This window comes from Pipistrellus kuhlii, unplaced genomic scaffold (genome assembly GCF_014108245.1).
Source record: "Pipistrellus kuhlii isolate mPipKuh1 unplaced genomic scaffold, mPipKuh1.p scaffold_m20_p_2, whole genome shotgun sequence".
NCBI classification, from domain to species: domain Eukaryota; kingdom Metazoa; phylum Chordata; class Mammalia; order Chiroptera; family Vespertilionidae; genus Pipistrellus; species Pipistrellus kuhlii.
The window spans coordinates 58937822-58965436 of record NW_023425515.1 but is presented as its reverse complement, the minus strand read 5'-3'; the positions used below and the strand labels follow the sequence as shown (position 1 = coordinate 58965436).

Sequence of the window (27615 nt, the reverse complement as noted above, 5' to 3'; positions counted from 1 at the left end):
AAAGCTAATTCTTGCCCCAAAGTGCTTGCTTCGGTTTCCTCCACTATAATGAGAATATAAATGGAATAATCTCTCAATATTTTCCCAGATCTGAAATTTTAATTTTATCTTTTACAATAGCATAGAGGTGTATAGTTTGCTCTAAAGATATAGTGCTAATCATAATTATGATATATTTGAAGTTGATTCTTTGATCAGGAACATAATCCCCAGGGGAAATGTCATGGTGTCATTTTCAGATACTTTGGCAAAATTTGAAGGTTATTTGAACATCATACTTTAGTTTGCAAGAGAAGTTGTTTTAATACCAGGCTTGAAGTGGCACATGGAATGATCAGAAAAGAGAGATTCACAATGCAAAAATGCAAAGTTTATTTTCTTAAATAAAATACTATATTTATATCTATACAAATAATTATTACAACCATTAAAATGTTACATTTACCAATAAAAATTTCAAAACTTTAAACAAGAGCATGGTTCAGAATATTCACACCCTAATACAATGCATTTGTAAAAAGATGTCAAAATAAACAGGACCTATTCTTATTTACAACTGTAGGACAATTCTGGTCATATTATACATATCTGCTCTGGTCTCCATTACAAAACAAGTTAGCTCCCATTAGAATTATAAACCAGGTGATTTACAGTAATAGGACACAGTGCGCAGCAGGCATTGCTGGCATGGAAATAGATACAATTATTACACTTTTGAAAGCACTACAGTTGGGTTTGTTTGTTTTCTGGTAACTGCCCTACAGTAAGCTTCTTGCCCAGTGTTTCTATAAATAATTTGTGAAGGTAATTATGTTCTCAGATTTATATAAATGGCCTGCTAAAAGTGGAAGCAAATCTTTTCTTCACAGTAACACAACTGCAGCATTTTAAGCAACACTGTCTGGTCCCTTTCTTCTTGGAAGATCAACCGTTCAACTCCCTTCATAGGTTACCAATATAATCAAGTCCAGTGCCTCAATGACCTCATAGATGAAAAATTGATTTGAGTCAGGGGCTGTGGAACAGACTAAAGTATTTGAACATCATACTTCAGTTTGCAAGAGGGGATTGAAATGGAGTAAACATTAATTTCCTAAGACATAGTATTATATATAACCAAACACATAACTGAGCCCCCCAAAATATTTTTTAAAAGGTTAAATTGCAAACAAAGAATTATCTTCTATTTCTCATGAAATCTCTAATGATTATGCAGTCATCCAAGAAAAACACCATTTGGATATTATGTCCAATATTTTTAACACAAGTTGGCTCATGTTTATGTAGCATCTAAATACATACATGATACAGAGAAAGATTACAGTTGATGGGGTTTGTGCAAATCTAGAAATAAGGATGTTGGATGACCATCACATACAAGCTCTGAGTTTAAAAGAAGTGTTGCTTCAACCTAGTAAGTTTTTTACAGGATTGAAATCAAAGATGGCTCAGAGTATAAGGCAATAGTGAGAAACATCAGATGTACTTGTCTTCCTGGTGCTGGACTAGTTGATTTATACCATCCTGGCTAGTCCTTTGTTTTAACAGAGGAGTGGGTGAATAACATGTTCCAATGGCTGGTCTTGGGACCAGAGGCACAGTTTCAGGTAAAGTGCAGTACCAGGGAAGAGGCATGTAAGCAGAACTAGAAATTATGTCCAAAAAGGTCCTCAACACTTCTTACCAGCAAATCTGGACTGCCTCACTCCTCATTTGATGTCTCCCTCAGACTCTGGTAGAAACACCCTTGGGCTCACACAGGAAGTGTAGAACGCAGGACAAATCATGGTTCATTAAATAAGGAACAGAGCTAAACTATATGGCACATTCAATATTTTAAATCAATTTTTATTTTCTTTTGTTTCAAAAATTCTTATTGTCACTTAGTACAGTGGGAGACGTGGTGGTTCCCCAAACCAGGAACTGGGAATCACTAATTTGGGAGAATGACTTCCTGTCACACACTGACCCAATAGATGGTGTGCCCAATAAATGTTTCAAGGCAAAGGAGTAATCATGCTAAGGAAATAACATTAGACTTGGAGCAGATGGAAGAAATTAAGAGCCTAGGTACCTATGTATCAAAGGAAGGGTACAGCTAAGAAGATCTATATCTGTAAGTCTTGATCCTTTCTCAAATTTTTAGGACTTTACTCCCATTAAAATGTCTTCCCATTTTTTAAATTTATTTATTTATTTTTTTGGAGTATAACTTTCAGCCTCTCCAGGAAATGGCTGGTGTTAGAAGGCAAGAACAAGGCAAATGAATTATCTTTAAAATAATTTTAAATAATTTTGTATTTTAAAAGACTGATTTTAAAAGATGACCTTTATTGAAATTCACCCTGACATGTGACTGAAATTGCTGCAAAAAACATTCCCTCCTCATTATTTTCTCTCCACAATTCTAATATATAAATTTTATAAAGCATGTCATTCTGGAATTCTCAGTCCTTACTTAGATAAGAGGTGCCGTTTCTGGTTTCCCAAAGGGTCTTACAATAAAAACAAAAATAAATTCCCTAAAGAAGTATAAAACATCCCAAAACAACCTGTTTGTACCAAAAAAGAAAAAAAATACATCAAATTTAATTTATCCATGATTGACATATTAAAAATTACACGATAAAAAATCTGAAATTTTTCACCTCATTAGAAGTTACTGTGTGAAAAGTTTAGAGGAATCAACCACTTTCTGGAACTGATTCCATTTGATGCGCAACACTAAAAGAGAAACTAATTTAATCAATGATTCTCAATTACACCTCATACATAAGTTTGTGTACTTCCAGAAATTAAAAAAATTACTTGTGGAAATGGTTTTACATTCTATAGTCATATACTAGAAACCAAGAATAACATTAAATTTACTATAACCAAAATTGGCTATGGTTCTCTGCAAATCCTTTGTCAAATATTACATCCAGAGATGGATATTAAAATAAATTCTGCCTCAAAATCATGTAGCTCTAATGATCAAATACTTAATACTGCTGATAAATCTCATACACTTGTGCTTTTAAATCAAATAAGATTACTATGCTCTGAACACTTTCAGAATTGAGTTCATATAAAAAATGGCCTCTTATGTATATATGCACATTTCTGTAAGATAATTAGAGCTACATGTAAGCAGGAGCCAAATTACTTGCAGATGGTCACATCCTTTCTCCGGTGGTCAAATAAGCCTTACTTAGGAATAAAGACTCATTCGGGATCAAGGTGTTACATGCCTGGAATGAAAGCTCTGAGAAATGTAAATGCTACCCCTGAACTGAGCTGAGCAAAAAATACCATCAATGCCAACAGAGAAGTATCTGAAAGTTCCGAGTTTTGAGGCCATTCCATCGCAGAGTTCAAATTGAGTTTCTCCTTAGCTTGTTACCTTAGTTCCAATTACATCTAAGAGTCCCCAGTTCTTCAGAACTCGCTAGCCGCTGTGTTCGCACGGGTGCGTGCTTGCATGTGTGTGTGTGTGTAATAGAGGTGGGGGGGAGAGGAGAATAATAAATAATCAAACACACTGAAAACTGTCTTTGTAACTGGCAGCCTGGACCTTTCAAGTACAAAGAAAAACTTGAATGCTAAAGCTTAAAACTCAGTTAAGATGAAAAAAAAAAAAGTCATAAATCTCACATTTTTGTCTCAATTAACAGTTTTAACTGATGAGTTTATCTGTGGCTTTGCTGAATAACTTATTCATGAAGCTCTCCTGTTCTTCCCATGACCATTTTGAAGGGAGAAAATACAAAAGCTTTTCTCATTTACAGTATTTTTGCCCCCAGGAGGCTGCTTCAGTTAGCAGCAGGAGTGGATGGGAAAGTTTGGTGAGAATAGTTGAAGAGGCACAGATGACCCTTTTGCTGAGTCTTTAGAAGAGGTATTCACTGGAGTCACTGCTCTAACCAAGCCCTAGGAGGCTTTTTTTAGGAGAAAAATAAAAAATAAAAAAAATGCTGGTTCTTGGATTCACTTTTTTAACAGAGAAGACAGAACAATTTATATGCATCTCTCCCACTCCATCCAGTTTTGGCAGAATATAACAACAAAAAGTAGTGGGTTTGAGAATATGAGCATATATCATTGTTGATTTAGTTTAAGTTTTCAAATTCAATATGTGAGTATATACATATATATATTTAGATTATTAACTTCAGTGGGGCTTCTTAAGCCCTCTACATCAAGTTTTTGTATACTTCAGCAGGTCTTGGGCCTCAATTTCCCAATTTCAGATGGCAGGCCTATTTTTAAACAGCAAGTTTATACTTTAAATTCTGGGCGTACACACACACACACACACAACATATAAGGATAGTTTCTGAAGCACCATTTAACATCTGCCATCAGGAAAAATAATGAACAAATTCATCTTCTTATAATTCTACTATGAAGGATAATAATGCAATATACAATGCCATATTTTAAATAAAAATATCAGTAAATGAATATAAGGACAGACTTAAGACTTTGCAAAGAAATATCTAAAAAGTAGGGTTCAGATAACTCTAGATTCCAAAGACACTATTTACTGATCAGTCCATACCAATTAAACAAACGTAAAAGAATTTACTTTAAAATCAATAAATAGAATGAAGAGAGAATATGAAAACAAAACTCAACTTATGAAACAATTTTTAACTGAACACATACAAAACTCCACAACTGCTCTTATCCTTAAGGACTAATGTAAAATGCAAGCACAACATGGAAAATATCTATGTACTTTTCTTTTTAACTTTCTATCTTTAAGGATCTTGGCACATTAAAGGGTAGCATGGCTCCCTAATTTGAAGAACAGGACATGAAATTCAGATAACTAAGTAATTGTTATACTACTAATTAAGAAAGAAGCCTCTACCTAAATCAAATCTTGGGAATAAAGGCTGATTAAACAACTCAATTATTTGCTTGACTTTAACCATGGATATACATTCTGTATTAATTCAATACATGCCATGGGTAAGAAACTGTTCTAGATCCTGACATCAACCAGCATTTGGTTATGAGTCATTGTGTTTTCTGGGACTATCTGCATTTTTTTTTTTTTTTTAGAACAACTCAACTATTTCAACTAGTTTACAAATTTTCAACAATAAAGTTCAAAATTGAGGTCATTCCTCCTACTCAACACACCCCAAAATGATCTCCCCCAACTTCCAGCTGATTAATATTTAGGGAATATAACATTACAAATCAAACTTGAAAATGTAAATCTGCTTGGAAAATTTAAAAATCACATCATGCAATTAAAAATGAAAGGTAATTGTTTTTGACAACCCAAGTATTCGCATCATCTGACACAGCTTCCCTACATTCAGAAGAAAACTGCAAAGTGATTATACAAACACAAAAACATATACGCAATTCTCTCTCCATGTGCATGTATGTGTGCATGCACATACAAATACATTTGTAATCTCACCTGTGACATTTACACTTAGTCTATCAGAATTTAAACAGCTGAACTACAGTCATGACCTAAAATATGGCTTATGTTGTGGGCAGGTCGGTTTGAGGACTGCTTGGAAGTGTCAGAGGCAGAGGAGTTTGCGATTGTAAGCAAAGGTGACATTGCTGAGCCATCAGGAAGAGCTGTAGCTATTTCTGGAAACAAAGATGTCATATTAAAATTGGATAAGTGAGAGTTGGGCATGTGCATTGGTGGCATATCAGGGAGAAGAGGAAAACTTGGTTGAGCAAAACCAACAGGTCTTGGAGGAGATAAAATTGATCCAAATCGGTTATTTAAACTCCCACTGTTTACCTTCTCTGTGCTAGGATTTGAGAACATCTGATTTGAAAAATAAGTGAGCGGAATATCATTGGACAGTGTAGGGTGAGCAGGAGAGTACGAGGGATAGAAGGAAGGTAGAGTATTTTGGGGATCTACAGGGATGAGTGCTGGAGTTCTAGTGGCACTAGGCTGAGTAACCTGTGGAATGAAAGAAGTATTAGCATTTATTGGTGGATTCATGCCACCCTCGGGAATAAAAGGAAAACCAAAATTTTGTGATAGCGTATGCTGGTCAGGTGCTGAATTATCATTAGGTACTTGAGGGCTATCAGGCATGAAACGAACAATACTTCCTCTCTTCTCTGTAGTGGGTTGCTGGCGTCCAAGAATCATACTGCCACTAGCAGAGAGAGGAAGATGGGGAAGACTCGGATCAAAGACATTACTATGCCTTTGATTTCCAGAACGATTCCTTTCAGGTTGACGAATTTTGGAACCACTGCTGTCTTGCAAGGGATGCCTTGATCGCTGGGGAACTGAAGAATTAGTTTGACGTACAGGAGGCCCTTGATCAGAATTTCCATGAGACACAGATGGATGTGGCAAAGCTGGCCTCGCAACCCCATGCATGTTGGTTGTGACTGGAGGATTCATGTGGCCCTTGGTCCCATGACTGTCAGTGATCCTCATGGGATTGGACTTCTGCACAGAAACATTGGGACTTGTATTTCGACCTTGAATATCTCCTGAGGAAGAACTCGAAAAAGGAATATTCAAGGTGCTGTTCCTGGTGTTAATCGCACCTAGGGGCATGTCACAACTTTCCCTATTCTGATTCTCACTCTCTCTTCTAATATGGACACTTTCATGAGTTGGGGGACAATTATATTCAACTGCAGGGGATGGCCCACACTGTGCATTCCTCTGATGTTCTGAGAGTGATCTCTGACTCCCAATGATCTGATCACCAAGGTGAGGGGCAAGCAAGCTCTGCATGAAACTTTGATGACATGTGTTTTCACTGTCCCTTGGTGGGATAGCATTTCCTGCTGGGATGCTATGAACTGGTGGATAAGGTAATCTCTTTTGGCGGTCAATTGGTGGAGGACCAGGGTTTTGACTAATTCGAAAAGCCTGAGGCTGCATACTCCTCAATGATGACACAGAGTTACCTATTTCATTATTTCTTGAAGACTGTACTTCAAAATTACTCTGGGGCTGTTGAATGGCTCCAGTTGGTTTAAATGTCTGACAGTCAGACAGCCGGATATCTGGGGCAACAGTATGGTCCACACGACCCTGCATATTATGAAGGCCCAAATTCTTATTTCTGGGTACATCAAGATAACTTCTCATTTCAAGCTGATCTGAAACTCTAGAACCCTGAATCGATATACCCATTCTCTGCTCTGAATTAGAAGATGTCTTTCCAATCAGTGCCTCGGCAGAATAACTTGAAACTCTATTTCTCTCTGGTCTGTGTGGAGTACAGGTCATGTCTGAAGGTCTAGTCACAATACTTGGTTGGGACACCATCTGCTGCTCTATGCCTCTTGATGTCAAGAGCCTCTGCATTGGATTATGCCCAGTTACATGTTCAGAAGAAACCCCTGAGCCTTGCTGTCTGCCTCCAACCTCCTGTTGCTGGTGCATAATATCTTGATTGAGATGGTTTTGGGGATGGTTAGGGTGGTTCCGGCTAGTTGAAGGGTTTTCACAACTCTTTTCCGACTGGGAGCTTCCGAAGTGTTGCTGCATCTGTTGCTGTATCTGCTGATGGTGGGGATGTGGCTGACCACTCTTGGATCGGGATTGGTCAGTCCCATGGTGCTTAGGTTGTAAGGAAAGCTGGGAGGCCTGAGTGCCCTGAACAAGATTCCTCTTTTTGTGCATATGAACTTCCTGTTGCAGAGTTCTCTGTTGGTGGACATTATGGGGCTGAGAGTGGACAGAGCTCTCTGCATGAGGTATGTGATGCTGCAGTTGATATAAGTGATGCCTTTCCCTTAACTGCCCTGCTTGCTGCTGCTGCTGCTGCTGCTGCTGTTGCTGCTGCTGCTGCTGTTGCTGCTGCTGCTGCTGTTGCTGCTGCTGCTTTAAGTAGAGATGGTTACTATGCAGGTGAGAAACCCCTTGAGCTGGAACATGCTGTTGCAGGACCTGCAGATGTTGACTGGCTTGGGTTTGCTGCTGCTCAGCAACCGAAGGCTGAGAACTGCACTGAACTTCAGTTTGCCTCAATGCAGGAGCCACAAAGTTGTTACTAGGTGGAAATAATCGCGTAAGGCCATCTCCATGTGCTGGGTTGCTAATAGGCACAACTGAGTTTGAAGAGTTGGGAGGGATCTGACTAACCATCATTTGAGTATGATCAGAAATGCTGTCTGGAGTTCGGCTAACCAGGGACATACCTTCAAGCCTGAGGGGGGCTGGCTGACAATGCTTTTGACGTTTTGCTGAGGACAGTAGAAGGTCATCTTGGACAGCACGTTTAGCGGAGTCTTTACGGCTTTCATGACTTGGCTTTAAGAGTGGCTCTTGAATCTGTGAAGTTGGTACAGTACCAGTCATAGTGCTTAGTTGTTCTTGAGAATATTCAGTCATCAGAGATGGTCCAGGAGGCTGACTGCCATAGGAACTAGATGAAACAGTCAGATTAACTGTAGCAGAAACAGTTGTTGACTCTGAAGTCTGAGACAATCCAGCACAGCTGACGAGAGAATGGCTGATGCTGCTCTGATGGATAAGATTATTCACACTTAAACTGGTAATGCTTGGTGGCTGAGAATTCGAAACCTGCAAAGAGGCATTTGATGTTTTAATCCCTACTGAACAACTTGGTTTTTCATGGGGCCTATCCACAGTTGCTTCAATTGAATCCTGAGAATTAAATTCATTTGATGTTGCTTCTGCCTGACCTAGGCTATTCTCTTTAGAGACCTGTGTTTTGAAAGGCTGGTCTCCCTCTAAAGATGATGCTTCAGAAGGCTTTGAAGTAACTTCCCTTGTATCAGCCTGGGTACCAGCTTTTCCTTTCTCAAGGTTCTCCTGGTCAAAAATAGCTCTTGCTGCAAGAGCGACTATATCAGTTTGCTCTACAAAGGTACAGCTGTCACACGTATTAGTTGTTACATTGCTGGTGACATCTTCTCTAGTTGTTTCAGGAAGCATGGATGCAACTGAGAAACTACGACTACTACCCGAGCTGGTTGACATGGGAGAGTCAGCCTGCCGACTGGTAAGCAAAGAGCCATGAATAATCTCCTGATCAGGGATACAGGAATGATGCTGTCCTGGGTCTCTATCATCACTGTTCATCAGCAACAGCTCCTGTTTGGGATGCAAATCAATATTTGAATCAATTATTTTAGAACTTTCTGAAGAAAAGTCAGGATGGTCCACCTGGACTGAAAGAGATGATTTCTGAGGGTCTTTGTCTTTAGCAAGACCAGATAGCAATGCAGTTAAACCTTGCTCCTTTAAGAGACCTGTAGTTTGCATTCTATCTGATGAATCTTGCTCAACTCCGCAAGGCTCAGCAATGATTTCTACCTCAGTAATACAATCAGTACTTGTAATGCTTGTGGTAGATGATGAAACCGAAACCTGAGAAACCAAAACAGGGGGATCATTTGGAGATGGAATGAACACGTTGGCTGAAGTACCAAATTTGGGAGCATCTGACAATGCCAAACTAATTGGTGGCTTATCCTGAGATGTCTCTTGCACTACGGGGACAGAATCTTTGGATTTTGCTGAGGCCACTGCAAAATGCTCACTTGTTATAGATTCTTGGCAGGGTGAGTTAGACCCTTCTGCTGACTTAGATTTGGGTACAGACTCAGGTATCACTGATTCTGAATTTGGAACATCCAAAGAATGTGAACCAGAAACATTCACAGTACTTTTTGTCTGGGACACAGTGACAGATGGCACCACAAGAGGGGGGCTTTCCAGCAGTCCATCATTACATGGTGGTTCTGCTGAGCCTTCAGTGCTGGGACAATCCACCTGGCCCACATCGCTGACTGGATTCAGGGGGCATGCTGACTTGTTAGCTGCTAAGTGTTTCTTGACACCTGGCTTCTTATTCAACCTTTTTGACTTCACGTTAGGCAAACAAGCTACAGTGTTCACTGAGGGGGTAGTCACAAGACTATAAGTGCTGGGTAGTGTGGCTGAAGTATCTGTTGTCATGGGCGATACTACTGTTGCTGTTAATGAAGCACTGTTAGCTGGGGTGGTCTGATTATTTGCAATAGTTTGAGGATTGGCAGGCTGGCCAACAGACAATTGTACACAGCTTTGCCCAGCCATCTGTGATATGCTTTGATTGAGGCTGGCCAAAGCGCCGAATGTATTCAGGGCAACGTTGGTATTTGGATCTTCGCTGGTGGTGGGTTGAATAATTTGCATAGGGTTTTGGTTTGTAGTTCCTGATGAAGACATCACAGGCTGCAAAGCAAAGAGCTGTCCATTTAAAGAAATGGTTTGAGGCTGTTGTTGGTTCGACACGGTAACAGAAAAAGTTTGTGTTGAATTAGATGTTGATAAAGATGAAGGTCTTGGTAATATGTGGACAAGATGCTTTCCACCAAAAGTTTGTGGGGTCGACACATTTTGCACTGAATTAGATCCTATTATAGCATTGGCTCCATTGACAGGGAGTCGAACAGAACCAGGAGGTTGAGCTGAGAGGAGTGGCAAAGGATTCTGATTAGCTGCCTGTATGATTACTATCTGTTGACCTACAGTTGGGTTGGGAACCTCTGCCCTCATCACTGTTGGGCATGGAGTGGTGCTGGGTGGCTGAAGAATGATAACGTTTTGATTAGCTGGAGCTGCTTTAACAGCTGTCCCCACTGGCTGAGCCATCTGAATCACTTGCATTGCTGAATTCAATGGGAGGATACTTGGGGGGGTCTGAGATTTAACTTGCGACTGGGCAATAACTGGCTGCATAGGTAACGGTGGACAAGAAGGCAAGGTTACAACTACTTGCTCAACTGGCTGCCCATCTGCTGGTAAGGAATTATTCGAATTGATGCCTGTAGCCATATGTCTACTGTGCTTGATTGTGGTGGGACTAGTACCAGACTCATTTAATACTGGAGTCACAGCAGAAGAAGGTGTCTGGCTTAAGGGCTGAATAGTGTTTCCTGCCAGTTGCAAAGTAGTCCATGTTGTCTGCGTGTTTCCAGATGAGGAAATTCGAGTAAGGCTATTAATGTTTTTCAAATCTGAAGCACTAACAGCTGAAGAAGGCAAAGAACAAGAAAGAGTCCAACCATTATCCAAAGGATTTGCAGAAGGACTGCTCACAGGAGCGGTGGTCTTCCCTCCTTCAGGGACAGATGGGGCCACCACTGCGGTTACGCTTGTGGAGTCTGCACCCTTGCTAATGCTCACTGGACCAGAATCACCTGCAGATGTGGGAGGCTGGGAGCAGACTGTGGTGGTAACTGAAACAACAAAGGTGGTTTGAAAATCACTTCTCAAATCCTGTGTGCTCGGGCAGAACTTGCCTCCAGGGTTCACTTTAGTGGTAGTTGCTGAGGAGCTGGAGGGGACGCTTGTGGCACAAGGGACTATTTTCTTCAATAATTTCGGATTCTCTTTCCCGTTCTTATTTTCAGAAGAATTTTGATCATTTAGACTTGTGTGCAAGGACCGATGTTGGCAAGGTTCAGGTCCTACAGGAACAGCAACCAGTGAGCCCCTGGTGGCACCAAGCACATGTGAATCGCTTTTGGAGGTGGCAAGCTTGAGAATATTTTGAGCAGGAATGGTAGCCGGAAGACAAAGAGGAACAGGCTGGTTGGCAGCCAATGCAGAAACTGTGGTCTGATGCCATGGCTTGTTTTCAGAAGGGTAAACTCCAGAAATAGACACAGGAGTCACAAGATTGCAAGTCCTCTGCACTGGCACCACATTGGCGGTTTGCTTTTGTAAATTATGGCCAACATTAAAGGTTATTCCCTGAACAGCTGCTCCCTGGTTGTTGCCACCAGGCTGACTCCCATTGGAATAAACAATAATATTTTTCTGAATCTGGTCACTGGGAATAACAACAGAGACCTTTGAGTTTTTAAGATTTCCTTTCCAGTGGATTGTGGGATCATCATATAAGCATATGTCATTTGCTTTCAGTAATTCAATATATCGGCCATTTTCTTTTTGAATTTCTTCCAATTGTTTACGTAGCTTTTTAATTTCTTCAGCTACAATATTAAAAATATAAATAAAACAATTACCTGTAAACATCAATATTTACAATAACTTAAGAAAGAATTGTGTACTAAAACTAGTGAAATCTAATTCTAGCATTCTAAATACCTCAACTGAGAATCTTCAGCTATTTCCTAACACAAGTTCTTTCTTCTTTTTAGAATGGTATCTCAAACTTCTATTCCATCTTTTTAAAAGTATATATCTTTAAAGGTAAACAACTCAAAGGTAAAAAAAAAATTACTCAAAAGCCTGGCTGGTGATGCTCAGTGGTTGAGTGTCAACCTATGAACCAGACGGTCTTAGCACTATTCCAAGTCAGGGCACAGGCCTGGGTTGCAGGCTTGATACCCAGTAAGGAGTATGCAAGAGGCAGCTGATCAATGATTCTCACTCATGATGTTTCTCTCTCTCCCTCTCCCTTCCTCTCTGAAATAAAAGCAATAATAATTTTTTTAAAAATTACTCATAATGTAGAAATCTTAAAACCTTCAATTCAAAAATTCTCAATAGGGCAACTACAAAGGTAAAACAAGGAAGACATACTGGTATCATAGTAACTTGCTAGGAAAATAACAGTGAAGATCAATATCACAGCCTACAACAGCTAAATTACTTATGGTGGTAATAGTTTTTTTTTTTTTAAATGGCATTAAACTCATTTCTAATCTACCCTTTGAAACAACAGAGCACAAGTAGAACATGTAAGAAATAAAGTGGTAAAACATGGAGGAAAGCGTCAACAATGGAACTTGCATTTTCCTTGGCAGGGACAACGTATGTTACCCTACTGAGTAATGGAGATGCTACCTTCCTGTTCCTTTCCAAGGAAAACAACCTAACCCTTGGGTCCTACTAACGGGGAATGTAGGCTGCTGCTATTTATGCTCTGTGATCCCGGACATCCCCATTTGTTTTGCCAGAGGGGTAGATACTCTCCCCATTCTCTCTCAAAGGCAGCCCACCCTTAAGGCCAATGCCCTATGAGGTAGCCTGAAATGAACAGTTCTGCCCTGACAAGGATGAGCTGAGACTAGAAAATTATTTCCTTAGATCTTTACATTAAAAGACACAGGAAAAAGCTGTCAATGTGCCATGTACATTAGAAATTTTAAAATTATTATTATAGACCAAATAATAATGGTTGTTCTCTCTTATTGCACACTTACTATATGCCTGGGACTTTTCTTTCACTGTTTCATTTAATAACAATAACAACAATCATAACAGATAACTTTTATCAAGCATTTTCTTGAAGTCCCAAACTTCAAGTGCTTTATCAGAATTATCTCTTTTCCTCTTCATAACAACCATGAGATGGGAACTACCTATTGTCTTCATCATTCTCAGATGTAAAAAACAGACTCAGAGTAGTTATATAATTTACCTAAAGTTAACCAGATAGATGCTATAATTATCCTCATTTCAAGATAAGGAAACTATGAGACTTCCTGGAGAGATTAAGTAACTGACCATAGGTACTGAGTGATAAATGAAATGAGGACACAAACCCAGGTAGCCTGATTTCCAAGACCATTGTTCTAGATTGTCATGTGGACCATGAGTATGTGGAGAAAACTATTGGGAGATGAAGAGTAAGCAGATGCACAAAAAAAGCACCAAAGAAAGGATGATAACGGAGATGACAAGCAGTCACACTGAAGCTGCCTCCTTTGCTGCTATGACCCCTGGCCTGTTCAGCTTTTCTGGGGCAACTTATATTTTTTTCAATAGTTTCCCTTTTTCTTAAGGTAACTTGACTGCCTCAGCCCCTGGGCTGTGAAATCAAAGAAGCTCTCACTAGAAAAGCCTACAAATCATTTTATAGGGTGCCTCAAAATGGATACCAAACATATATATCTAGCTATCTGACAAGCATCATTACCAGGGCCTGGGCCATAAAAGACAACTGAGCTACTTGAGGGGATAAGTTGCTATCTAACTGAAATTCTGAAGGCTAACCTTCAAGTATGCTCTCCAATATCTTTCCCGTTTCTTATAAACAGCCCAGCATTGCTCCACCTCCATAAATTCTGCCTGTTTCTGTCCTTTTAATGTGACCTTCTGAGGTGTCACAGGAAATTCTCTCTCTGCTCTTGTCAGTGGCCTACCACTCGGACCTTTATACTTGCCTGCGACATTATTCTTTTCAGCTGTTATAAGGAAACCCATTCTCCAGTTCAAGTGGAAAAAGAGATTCACTTGATAACATAGAAAGACTCCTTTCTATCTAGATATCAAATATTATTAAATGATTAGGCAGTCTGATGCGCACATTACATGTAATAAAAACAATCATGAACTAGGGTTTGGCCTTTGAGCAAATTCACAGTTAAGTCTTAGCACAGATATTATCTTTATCTTGTTTTTAAGTTATACTGAGCAGGATCCCTCTACATCCTCCGATAAGTTGCTCCTCACTGAAAGATTCAACTAAAATAAAAAAGATTCAGCATTACTTATATCATGAGCTAAGCAAACATGAAAAATAGACACAAGTCCAAAATCAAAGTTATATATACCTGCAAGATTTAGAATTGCTCACTAAGATGAGTTTATCTGCAACATTATTCTCCCAGATCCACTTAACACATGGTCTTAATAATGTCTGTGGGTAAAAAGCCTTCTGCATCCTAATATAAGTTGCACTGGATGCAAAGGTCTAAACATTGGAGGAAAAAACAAAAAGAAAAAATATTTACCTTGTTCATTATTTCCTCCATTTAGCAGGAATTCATCATTTTGCCTTTTCAATTCTGTTATATATTTAAAAGCTTGGTCCAGGATCATATTCTTGCTCTGCCAAAGAAAATTAACAATTTAAAAGTTTTTCATTTTAAGACCTTGCCAAAGAAACTTAAAGTGTTGGTTTTATTACATACTAGAGGCCCAGTGTATGGATTCATGCACTGGTGTAGTCCCTCAGCCTGGCCTGTGGGGATTGGGCTGAAACCAGCTCTCTGACATTGCCTGAGGGATTCCAGATTGCGAGAGGGCACAGGCCTGGCCGAGGAACCCCACTGGTGCGCATCAGGGCTGGGAGGGACTGCAAGAGGTTGGCAGATTGAGGGAAGAATCTAGGGAGGGCTTCAGGGTGTGTCTGGCCCATCTCACCCAGTCCCAATTGGCCAGACCCCAGCAGCAAACTAACCTACTTGTCAGAGTGTTTACCCCCTGCTGATCAATGTGCATGATAGCAACTGGTCGAATGGTCAGACACTTAGGATATTAGGCTTTTATTATATAGCATATGTGATATGTAACTTTAAATTTTTTTAAAATGAACCAATCTTCAAAAGCTTCTACTGCTTATCTTTCATTTGCTAAGTATTGGCTGGTCCGAGTGCAGTGGTGTCTTACAACTAACTGATCACAGCCAGTTACAAATTTCATTTGCTAAGTATTTACTGAGCATCAACTATGTGTCAAGCTCTGTCCCAGGCACTAGGGATAAAATAAACAAAACAGAAAAAGTCACTGACTTTGAAAAATTTTATACATATACTAGAGGCCCGGTGCACGAATTCGTGCACTAGTGGGTCCCTCAACCTGGTCTGTGGGATCGAACCAAAGCCAGTTCTCTGACGTGCCAATGGGTCCCAAAGTGACAGAAGGCACAACCAGGCCAAGGGACCCCACCGGTGCACGATCTGACCGGGGAGGGAGGTGGGAGGTTTGCCAGCCAGGGAGGGACCATTGGTGGGCTCCAGGGCATGTCCAGCCTATCTTCCTCAGTCCCAATCAGCCAGACTCCAGCAGCAAGCTAACCTATCAGTCCATGTGCACATTATTAAATAACTCCAGTACTTTATCAGACAATTGTTTTTATGCAGGAATCAGTAATTTAGTGTTTTGGTTCAGCAAGTTACAATTCTGAGTTCCTTAGACTTAGTCCCCTCAAAAAAAAAACAAAAAACAAAGTAACCCAGGAAACACTTTAGAGAGAGAAAACTAATACTATCCTTTCTTAACTCAAAAGTTGAGACAGCCCTAGCCAGTTTTGCTCAGTGGTAACAGCATCGGCCCTCAGACTAAAGGGTCGCAGGTTCGATTCCAGTTAAGGGCACATATCTTGGTTTCAGGCTCATCCCCAGCATGCACTGCAACATGTTTTAACTGTTACAGTGTAAGGGCAAAAGACAAAGAGAGAATATTGAAAGCAGCAAGAGAAAACCAGTTACCGTGTTTCCCCGAAAATAAGACATCCTTCGAAAATAAGACCTACTTACAGTGAAATATAAGGCATTTCCCCGAAAATGAGGCCCCCCCAGGCTAAACATGAGAGATTTGGTCCACTGATTCTGAAAAAAATGGAGTCACAAGAAATTCACCAGAAAATTCAGAAATTGGATTGTTAATGATGATGTTCCAGAAGATGATGACATGATTGTAGTTGAATAAATGAGTAAATTCTTGATACTGTAGGATTCACAGTTTGTCTGGTTTGTGTTGACAACTACCGTACTACAGTACAGTATTCAGGTAATAAATTTCCTTTATTTTCTTTCTCTTTTTTTAAATATATTTTTATTGTTCATATTATTACAAATGTTCCTTTCTCCCCCACCCCCCCATTGCTCTCCTCCACCAGGTTCCCACCCCACCCTCTGCCCTTTCCCCACCCCCCATTGTCCTCATCCATAGGTGCACAGTTTATGTTCAGTCTATTCCCAAATCCCCCTCTCCCCTTTTCCCCGAGAATCGTCAGTTCACTCCCCTTCCATACCTCTGATTTTATTATATTCAACAGTTAATACTGTTCATCAGATTTTTTTTTTAATTTCCTTGGTTTTTAGATTCACTTGTTGATAGTTACGTATTTGTTGTTCATAATTTTTATCTTTATTTACTTTCTCTTCCGAAAGAACCCCCTTCAGCAATTCATATAATTCTGGTTTGGTGGTGATGAACTCCTTTAGCTTTTTTTTTAGTAATGAAGCTCTTTATTTGGCCTTCAATTCTGAGTGATAGCTTTGCTGGGTAGATTATCTTTGGCTGTAGGTTCTTACTATTCATCACCTTGAATATTTCTTGCCATTCCTGTCTGGCCTGCATGGTTTCTGTTGAGAAATCAGCTGACAATCGTATAGGTGCTCCTTTATAGGTAACTACCTGCTTTGCTCTTGCTGCTTTTAATATTCTCTTTGTCTTTTGCTCTTGGAATTTTAATTATGATTTGTCTTGGTGTGGTCCTCTTTGGATTCCTTTTGTTTGGGGTTCTGTGTGCTTCCTGGACTTGTAAGTCTATTTCTTTCACCAGGTGGGGGAAGTTTTCTGTCACTATTTCTTTCAGTATGTTTTCGATATCTTGCTCTCTCTCATCTTCTGGGACCCCCATAATTCTGATGTTGGTTCGCTTGAAGTTGTCCCAGAGGTTTCTTATATTATCTTCAATTTTCTGGATTCTCTTGCCTTCTAGCTTCTGCAGAGGAGTGTCTTCTGGCTCTTTATGTTCCAAATCTTTGACTTGACTCTTCCATTCTGTTTTTAGGACTCTGTATAATATTTTTTATTTCAGTCAATGTATTCTTTATTTCTTGTTGATCCCTTATCATTTCTTGTTGATTCCTTATTAATTCTAGTTGATCCCTTTTCATATCCTCATAGGTCTTATCCATCTTTTCTAGGAAATTCTTGAAAAACCTTATAAGCGTAGATTTGAACTCTATATCCAGTCACTTTTTGTCCTCCATTTCTTTCGTTTGTGATCTATTGTTGTCTCGACATTTTTGCAGCTTCCCTGATTGGGCGGGGTTTCAGGGTGGAGCCTTCAGCCTTGGCTTTTGTCAGCCCCGCCCTATGAGGTTCCTGAGTCTCAGTAATCCCCAGGGTCCTTCAGTACTCGTTGCAAGCATCTCTGAGAGAAAGGTGCCCTTGATTTTCGTCTGCTACCAAACAGTCTAGTCCACATGTGTCAAACACAAGGCCCGTGGGCCAAATCCGTCCCGCCAGGCCTTGCAACGTGGCCCGCACCTCGCTGTCATCACTGCACTCCGCTGCGTTTCCATCACAATGACAGTTTATGACTGTTCAGTAAACCATTCGGCCCGCGATTTAGGCTGGATTTGAGATTTTGGTCCCTTCTCTGATTGAGTTCGACACCCCTAGTCTAGTCTCTCCCCCAATGAGCCCGGAACTGGGGTTCAGTTCAGTTGGAAGTGGAGTTGGAGGTGGCGTTCAGAGAAGTCTGGAGCCCCAGTCTCCTTCCCACCAGGGCAATCCCACGGCACAGCCAACTGTCCCTTCTCTGCGCGCAATGTGCGCGCCTCTGGGACCTCCTTTTGCCTTACAGCCCAGCTCCCTATGGATGAGCCTGGGTCCCCGGGGTCTGGCCTAGAACTGGGGTTCAGAGCAGTCGGAACTGGGGCCCAGCACAGTTGGAGCTTTTATCTCCTTCCCGCTAGGGAATGCCAGCCAGGCACTCAGCCTCCCTCCTCTCCAGCTCTGTCCTCTCCACGCTCCGCGTGTCTCCGTACCTTAGGCTTTTACAGCTCCTCCGCTCTTCCTTCTGGTTTTCTCCTTGCTTCTCGTTGTAGAATTTCCAGTCAGTCGACTTTCCTGTAGTTCTGGGTAATGTCCATTTTATATTTTAGTTGTATTTTATTGAAATTGTTGTGTGTGGCTGCGGCTAGGTGTTTACCTATGCAGCCATCTTGGATTTTCCCAATTTCCTTTATTTTCATTTAACAATAAATGTGTTCCATATTCTTCTTCATGGAAAAATAAGACATCCCCTGAAAATAAGACCTAGTGCATCTTTGGGAGCAAAAATTAATATAAGACACTGTCTTATTTTCGGGGAAACAGGGTAGTTACCTACAAAGGAGTACTCATTCGACTGTCAGCTGATTCCTCAACAGAAACTATGCAGGCCAGAAGGTAGTGGCACAAAATATTCAAAGTGATGAACAGCAAGAACTGACAACCAAGATTACTCTACTCATTTAGAATTGAAGGTCAGATAAAGCTTAACAGACAAGAAAAAGCTAAAGGAATTCATCACCACCAAACCAGGATTATATGAAATGCTGAAGGGTATTCTTTAAGAAAAGGAAGAAGAAGAGAAAGGTAAAGATAAAAATTATGTACAACAAAGTGACAAAAAATACATATCTATCAACAAGTTAATCTAAAAATCAAGTGAATAAAAAGTCTGATGAATAAAATAAACTGCTGAATATAATAGAATCAGGGGCACAGAAAGAGAGTAGACTGACAATTCTCACAGGGAAGGGGGTGTGAGGGATGCAGGAAGAGAATGGACAAAGATATTACATCTATGGATGAGGACAGTGGCGGGGGTAAGGGCATGAGGTGTGAGGGGGAATTGGGTGGAGAGGGCTATGGGAGGAAAAGAGGAACATCTGTAATAATCTGAACAATAAAGATTTATTTTTTAAAATAGGCTAACATAAATGATGATATCCTATTACAATGGAATCCTATATAATAAAAGGATAATATGCAAATTGACCAAACAGCAGAATGACCAGATGCAATGACGAGCACTGACCACCAGGGGGCAGATGCTCTACGCAGGAGCTGCCCCCTGGTGGTCAGTGTACTCCCACAGGGGAGTGCCGCTCAGCCAGAAGCCAGGGGAGTGCAACAGCGGTAGCTTCTCCCTGAAGCCACACTAAGGAGCAGCGAGCCCAGCTTCTGGCTGAGCAGTGCTCACACTGGGAACTCCCATGGGGAGCTGGCCTAAGGGGCAACCAGGCCAGCAGGGGAGGGCATTTGGGGGCAACCAGGCCTGTAGGGAGGACAGTTGGGATACCAAGGCTGCAGGGGAGGACTGTTGGGGGCAACCTGGCCAGCAGGGCAAGGCAGTTAGGGGCGACCAGCTGGCAAGGGAGGGCAGTTCAGGCAATCAGGCTGGCAGGGGAGCAGTTAGGCATCGATCAGTCTGGTTAGGGAGAGGCTAGGGGTTGATCAGGCTGGCAGGCAGAAGCAGTTAGGGGCAATCAGGCAGGCAGGCAGGCGAGTGGTTGGGATCCAGCAGTCCTGGATTGTGAGAGGGATCCCAGGTTGGCGAGGGTACAGGCTGGGCTGAAGGACACCACCACCCCCTGCACAAATTTTGTGCACCAGCCCTCTAGTACTATATAACCAGTAAAATGTTACAACACATTAGGAAAGGTATGTATTACTAAGTCTACTTTGTACCACTGAGTGAAAATACAAAGCAGTTTTGTGAAACTATTCAGACATAGTCACAAAGCAATGTCTAAAGAGATATGTAACAAGTTTTAGCAATGATTATAACTTGAGCATAGAATGTCAATTTATTTATTTAACTTAATTTTTAAGATTTTTTTATTGTTGACAATATTCAATTTATTTTTTAATCTTTTTATGCCTTCCATGTTGTTTCCATTTTTATTGTTTTGATTTCAGTGAGCAGGCTTTATCCTCATTATCAGAAGAAACAAAAAACTTAAGGAAAATTGTCAGCTTAAATAAGCCGAGATTTTAGTGGAGGTTGATATGGTGTGGAAAACAAAATAAAGAAGAGATTCTTAGAAGATTCTAGTTAAGAATTTAAGATAGTAAAGAACATGATTGGAGAAAATTAAAAAAAATGCTTAGTAAATACAGTTGTATACATATACTAGTACATGTAATCATGGGACTGAATAATTCAAGATTTTAAAGATCTAGAAATTTAAAAAAAAGAAATTATATGGTTCATTCGATCATGTAAAAACTGTACTAGAAGACGGTTCAGAGTGTGGGAAGAATTAAACATAGCCATACAGAAACTTAAGAGCATGAAAAATTATGAGACAATTATTAACTCCAAAAAACTATTCATGACAGTGAACAAGAATAACCATTTAAACAATGGGGGATTATCTGTTCACAGTTATGAATAAAAATGAGACTTGCCGAGACCGGTTTGGCTCAGTGGATAGAGCATCGGCCTGTGGACTCAAGGGTCCCAGGTTCGATTCCAGTCAAGGGCATGTACTTGATTGCAGACACATCCCCAGTGTTTCTAACTCTCTATCTCTCTCCCTTCCTCTCTGTAAAACAATTAATAAAATATATTTTAATAAATAAAAATGAGAAGACTTCTTACCTGCTTCAGTGCAGGGGAACATGGGATCAGTTCTCCTATTCTGTTAATCCCAGCATTGATTTTCTTCTTCCTATGCCTCTCCACTAGAGAAGGGGGGAAATCCTTTTATCAACATACAGAAAATTTGCTTCTAGTAAAGAAATTTTAGGCTAAGAAAATCTTATCTAATAGTATCTACTAACTATAGTAAGATTTCTAAGAATGTCAGATTTTAAGTCTAGTGTTATGAAAATTGGTATAGCCAATACTTTTATTAACTTTAAAAATGAGATCTATAATTACTAAATTCAAATTACAAACACATTGCTAATATTACATTACTATTAGGCAATTATATTGTAGTTCAAGTATTACTAGAGATTTTAACAACCAAATTTCAAGAACCCACTAATAACCTAAGATACTAGAAAACTGCCTCTTTATAGAAGATGGGCAAATGAGACTTTTCTAAAAAGATTAGGATGACTAGAGAACATTTGTAGAATAGAAACAGCTATTAGTTACATCTTAAAATAGACAAGAAAATGGAGTCTGGGTTGTTTACTTTGGCCACACAGAAATTTTCCCATCCAAAAAATTGGGTATCTGATGTCTCAAGGAACTGGGAAATGTTCCGGGTTTATGTGCTACAACTTTAAAAGTTGAATAGAAGGATTAAGAAGACACAAGTGCCCTAGCTGATTTGGCTCAGTGGATAGAACGTTGGCCTGCGTACTGAAGGGTCCCAGGTCCAATTCCAGTCAAGGGCACATGCCCAGGTTACGGGCTAGTTACCCAGTAGGGGGCTTGCAAGAGACAGTCAATCAATGATTCTCATCATTAGTGTTTCTCTCTCGCTCCCTCTCCCTTCCTTTCTGAAATCAATAAAAATATATTTAAAAAAGAGAGGACACAAGACATTATCTAAATAATTACTTTAAGTTCTATAAGACACTGTTAGTAGAAACATTGGTCTTGGCTATTTTCTGTGAGAAAATTTTCTAAAATCTTCCTGTCTAATAAGATTCCAGTGCTTATAAAAGGATGATCTTTCAAATTATACAATAGCATAGGTAGGTCTTGCTTTGCAAGAGATATTCTTTTTGCTTCAGAATCTAGCAGTAAGAACATCCTTTTCAATTATATCTAATCATTCTGAATAAATTACTATCAGAACATATTTATAGCACCATGTGACAGTTGACACCAATAAAACATTTAGGTCAAACATGTCGCCCTAACTGGTTTGGCTCAGTGGATAGAGCATCGGCCTGTGGACTCAAGGGTCCCAGGTTCGATTCCGGTCAAGGGCATGTACCTTGGTTGTGGGGCACATCCCCAGTATGGATTGTGCAGGAGGCAGCTGATTGATGTTTCTCTCTCATCGATGTTTCTAGCTCTCTATCCCTCTCCCTTCCTCTCTATAAAAAAAAAAAATCAATATTTTAAAAAGCATGTCAAACTCGACCCACAGGCCACATGTGGCCTCCAACGAATATTTTTGTGGCCTAGACAATATAAAGGTATGTAAGAGATGTTTTAATAAAAATTTCATAACATAATTTCTATAATATCCTGTTATAATTAATATCGAACTATGACATTCACTAATGACTGATTACTATAATGGTGTGGCATTTGTTTCCCTTTTGCACATGCATACCATTTCTCTTCACTAATACTAGCGGTAAATATTTTAAATATATTTTATTGATTTTTCACAGAGAGGAAGAGAGAGGGATAGAGAGTTAGAAACATCGATGAGAGAGAATCATTGATCAGCTGCCTCTTGCACACCCCCTACTGGGGATATGCCCGCAACCAAGGTACATGTCCTTGCCCGGAATCAAACCCGGGACCTTTCAGTCCGCAAGCCGACGCTCTATCCACTGAGCCAAACCAGTCCCGGCAGCAGTAAATATTTTAGCAGCTGACTGCCATGTCATTAGTCTTGTACTAACTTGTTTGGTGTGGGCAACAGGAAATATTTCACTTTTGGAAAACAAGAAAAATAGGTTTATTTGTGTTATGCTTACTAATTTGTGCAGTTATTCAGTGTCTGGTAAGTTAATATTCAATAAAAAATATTAATTTTTATTAAAATGTTCTATTATTTTATGTTGATTTCAGGCTTTTGTATTCAGCATGTCTCTATTGAAATAAACCTATGTTTCTATAAAAATTGAAGCTTTTGTTTTTTTGCAGCCCACATCAACTTAAACCTTATTTGGCCCGTGTTAGCCTTTGAGTTTGACATGCCTGATATATATGAAAGAGCTTAAACTCATATGGAAAACACACACACACACACACACCCCGCAAAGCAATAAGTATAGTTCACCTTTCTTCTGAATTTTCTAACAATAGTATCTGTTGTTATCTAGGAGCAGATTTTTTAATGTGTGGAGGTAAAAACAACATTAGACTCTTTACCTATGGTGATAAAGGGGAATTAAAGGCAGTCAACTCCCTTCTGGGGAACAGCAATATTCCACCTGGGGTCAACACTTCTCTCCATAGATAAAATTTCTCCCAGAGTTCTTTACTTAGGGAAAGGAAGGTATCAATTATAATATAGATAACAGAAATTAATTTCTATTTTTTTTAGATTGATTTTAGTGAAGTCTCTGATGGAAAATAAATGTTATAAAATGTATCAAATTGTAAATGTATGTGCAATTACTTCTATACATGTTTATCTGGCTTTGGCCAATAATTTTGATGTTTGAAATAAAGTTAAATATTTTCTACACTTCTTCCTATAATTTAGGACTTCACAACTTAAGACTGTTCGCATTTTACGAACCTTTAAGATCTACAGCCTGCTACACACCTCTTTCCTATTCCTCTAGGCAGCCAGCTCCCTGTGGAATTTCTGCAAAGATACATACTCTACTTTCTATTATATTTAGAAAAAGTACATCTGGAATCACTCAAAATACTAAAATCACACAGTGAATGAAATCACTTAACACACTACTCCAGTGTTAAATTAAATGAGAAGATGATAAGCAAGCCATTTCATGAGCTTCAAGGGTATTCAGTCAATTAAAAATAAGAAAGACCTTTCTAAAATGATTCTATACATATAGCATAAAAGCTTATAATCAACTATAGTATAATTTCACTTTAAATACAAAAATGCTAACAAATAAATTTAAATTGCTGTTTCTACCTGCATTATGTGTCTCCCGATTTTTCTTTCTGAAACAAAAAGAAGCGATAAAAGGAACATGAAAACAATAGAAAACCATTTTTACCACTTTACACTTTGAGACCATAAAAATTAATTTTATGAATTTGTATTTGTTGCATTAATAAGAATTTAAATAAAACTTATATAAGTTCATATATATAATGATATATAATCTTAATATATGTTGTGGTATGTAAACTTAACTGCAGATACATCAATATAAATTTAGAATCCACAATTTCTGAAAGTAACTACAATTCTCTATACTTACACACCCACAAGACATTGCTCAGAAAGCAAATCAACAAAAACTAGTTGAAAATGTAATAAAGGAACTAGACAACTCTCAAAGTAATGTGCCAAGTAGGTGACTTCTTTTTTTTTTTTTTTTTTTTCAGAGTAGAAGGGAGGGAAGTGGAGAGAAAGAGAGAAACATTGATTGGTTGCTTCCCACACCCACCCGACTGAGGGTGGGTATGTAACCTGCAACCCAGGTATGTGCCCTTGACAGGGAATTGAACCCTGAGACCCTTCGGTGGTCAAGCCGATGCTCTATTCACTGAGTAATGCCGGCCAGGGCAAAAATAGGTGACTTCTGATGTTTGCCTGGCACCCAGCTGAGGTGGAGGTGGGTGTGTAAAGGAGATGAGCAACAGCAGGGAGGAACCTGGAAATCCTCAGGTGTAGAGGGCCCCTTGGGAATGCACATGGATGACCTTTAAATTAATGTCAGCTGAGTCCAAGGTGACTGGCAAGGCCGTCCCCGGCAACAGCCTCCCAAAAGAGATAGTTATCAGTACCGATTTCTTAACTTTATCCACGAGCTTGGAATGAGGAAGGAATAGGACCTTGACTTACCCAGGTCTTGATATGCTAAATCCCAGGAATGAGGGAATGAACAGGACCTGGGCACACCCAAAACTTCTTTGACCTTAAACCCCCTCTGGAAATCAATAAATGTGCTGTGTTGTCTGTGGTGGGTGTTGACTGACCCTCCACCAGAGTGACAGCATCCACCTGGCACCCAGCTTTTGGATCTATTTCTGCCTCTTGTCTCTTTCTTTCTTTTTCTTTTTTTTAATTTTAATCCCCAGCTCCTCCACTCAGGAACCTGTCCTTCTCCCTTTCTGTGTGGGACATAGAAAAAGGAGAAGCACCCCACTGCACTCAGGAAGGTAATATGGCAACCTCCAGCACCCAAGCACTGACAAGTGGCATTTCAACCATCTTTTGCAATTATGTACCTTAAGTTATCCAAACCCTTAAATTTTATTAAAACCTAACCTATTAAAAATATTGATTTTTCCCTTTCAGGTATTATCATTCAATACATTAACATTTTTCTAACAGATGTTGAGTAAAAAAAGAGAATAAGTGATTTCAATATTAATGGAAGCAGCCTGGCCAGTGGAGGGAGGTGCGGCGGGAGGGGGGTGTCCAAACGGGGGCATGCAGGAGGCAGCTGATCAATGATTCTCTCATCATTGATGTTTCTATCTCTCTCTCTTCCTCTCCCTTACTCTCTGAAATCAATAAAAATATTTTTAAATATTAATGGAAACATTGGCCATGTAATCCTAAGCAGAAACACTGGCCAAAATGATAGAAATCCAGAAGGGGGGTTATAAAAAGAGCCAAAAATAATATTGTACTGATATGCATATTGGCATAATGGTTTCTAATGTCACAAAATGTCTATTCAAACTGACTTCAGCCTGTGTGAGCTTAGGATCTACAAAGACTAATCCCGTTTGGAGTAAAAACTTTCAGAAGAAACTAAACGCTTAGAACAGATTTGGTATTACATTTGGTGCACCGCTGGCAGAATAAGAACAGGTAAATGTTAACTATGTACCTTTTTCTATAAAGCGATTTCTATCTATCTACACATATTTTGAAAGAGTAATGGTTTTCTAGGCACCCAAATGAAAGTTTCCCTAAAAATTACCTATTTAATAAAGTAGGGACTAATTCTGCTTATCTTCTAAAATGATATTATTTTTGAACTGTGGCTACTTACCTGTGCTGCTTTTTTGTAGGAGTCTCATTTTCTGTCATTTCTGGCATGGTTACAGTGATAGGGACCTATAAGGCATGGAAAGACACACCAGAAGGTTTAAAATCATTCTAGTATCAGGAAAATTAATAGCAATTTGGTTCAAATACCAAATGCTAAAAAAATACAAGTGATATCATGAAAAAAGCACTGGGGATAGAAAAATGTATAAGAAAAAAGGACAAAAACATTATATCTAGCAGATGGAAAACAAGATGGATGTCAAATATGAGGTATAGCAAAAAAGGAGAGAGAAAGACCATATGCGCTTGGAAATCAAGGAAAGTTAATCAAGAGTGTGGATTTAAGCAAGACCTAGAAAGACAGGTAAAAAAACATACCTGAGTTGGGAAAGTATGTTCTTTGTTCATGATAGTGTTTGTGATACAAAATTTAACCTAGAACAATGGGCCCTCTCTCTGAACACAGAACAAACAAAAGTGACAAGCAGACAAACATGTAATATTCTATACATGGAAGCATTCATTCATTCATTCACTCATTTGCTAGGCTTCTTTCATTTCAAACTGAAAAAAGTCTTAAGTTACCATTTTGAGAGTCAATAAACTCTTGAGCATGAAAATTCTATTTAAAATATCATAATAGTAAAGAATGTATGTACTATAAGAAATATACACATGTGCCAAAAAAAAAAAAAAAGCCTGAAAGCAAATACAATGAAATATTAATCATAGTTATGTAAGGCCAGCAATAATAGAGATGATTTCTTTCTCTTTTCTAATTTTCAAATAATTCTGTAATGAAACTAAAATGCTTTTAAATCTCAGGGATTGACAATCTTTCAAAAGAGGTTTGTCAAGTTGGACTACCTGTTCTGGTGCGCTGGAGGACGTGCGGGTGTGGTTCCCCATTTTTCTCTGTCAGAGGAAGGAAGAAGGCAGCAAGTATGGAATCAGAAGCCAGCACAACTGTAAAACCTGATTCTGCCATTTCCTAGCTGTGAGGTCCTGGGCAAGTTGTATTATCTCTTGGAACCTCACATCTCATCTTCAAAATGGGTCATAATCACAGTATCTAGATTACTAAGGTATTTCAAGAAAGGAAGGAAAGAATGCAAGGAGAGCACAACAGCAAGAACCCGAGCAGTAAGAAGTCAATAAATGCTAGCTATCAATATTAATGAGGTATTTTAGGTTAATGCTTTAACCTGGGAAGGAAGTGAAGGGTTCTGGGAAATAGTAGAAGTGAATGCAGAGGTGATGACAGGAAGTGCTGTCAGAAGCAGCCTAAGGAGAAATGTGTGCTTAAGACCCATTTTCAGCAGCTTATTTTACCTTCTCCTTAACACTTGGGAAGTAACATATCTGCTTAAAAGCAAC

The 27615-nt window shown here is 39.4% G+C and overlaps 1 protein-coding gene across 3 annotated transcripts in view; it reads right to left on the bottom strand.

The window, feature by feature from the left end:
- Positions 1–348: 348 nt before the first annotated feature.
- Positions 349–27615, bottom strand: part of USF3 (upstream transcription factor family member 3) — a 41575-nt gene continuing 14308 nt past the window's right edge. Inside the window, exons 3-8 of one of the 3 annotated variants that reach the window (XM_045583981.1) lie at positions 27106–27153; positions 26240–26304; positions 24199–24227; positions 21045–21127; positions 14665–14761; positions 349–11955 (exon numbers count right to left, since the gene is read on the bottom strand). In XM_045583981.1, the coding sequence (XP_045439937.1) occupies positions 5453–11955; positions 14665–14761; positions 21045–21127; positions 24199–24227; positions 26240–26304; positions 27106–27147 (6819 nt within the window). In that variant the 5' untranslated portion in view covers positions 27148–27153 and the 3' untranslated portion in view covers positions 349–5452. The remainder of the gene's footprint in view (positions 11956–14664; positions 14762–21044; positions 21128–24198; positions 24228–26239; positions 26305–27105; positions 27154–27615) is intronic. The other 2 variants (XM_036444225.2, XM_045583982.1) reach the window with 2 other exon arrangements.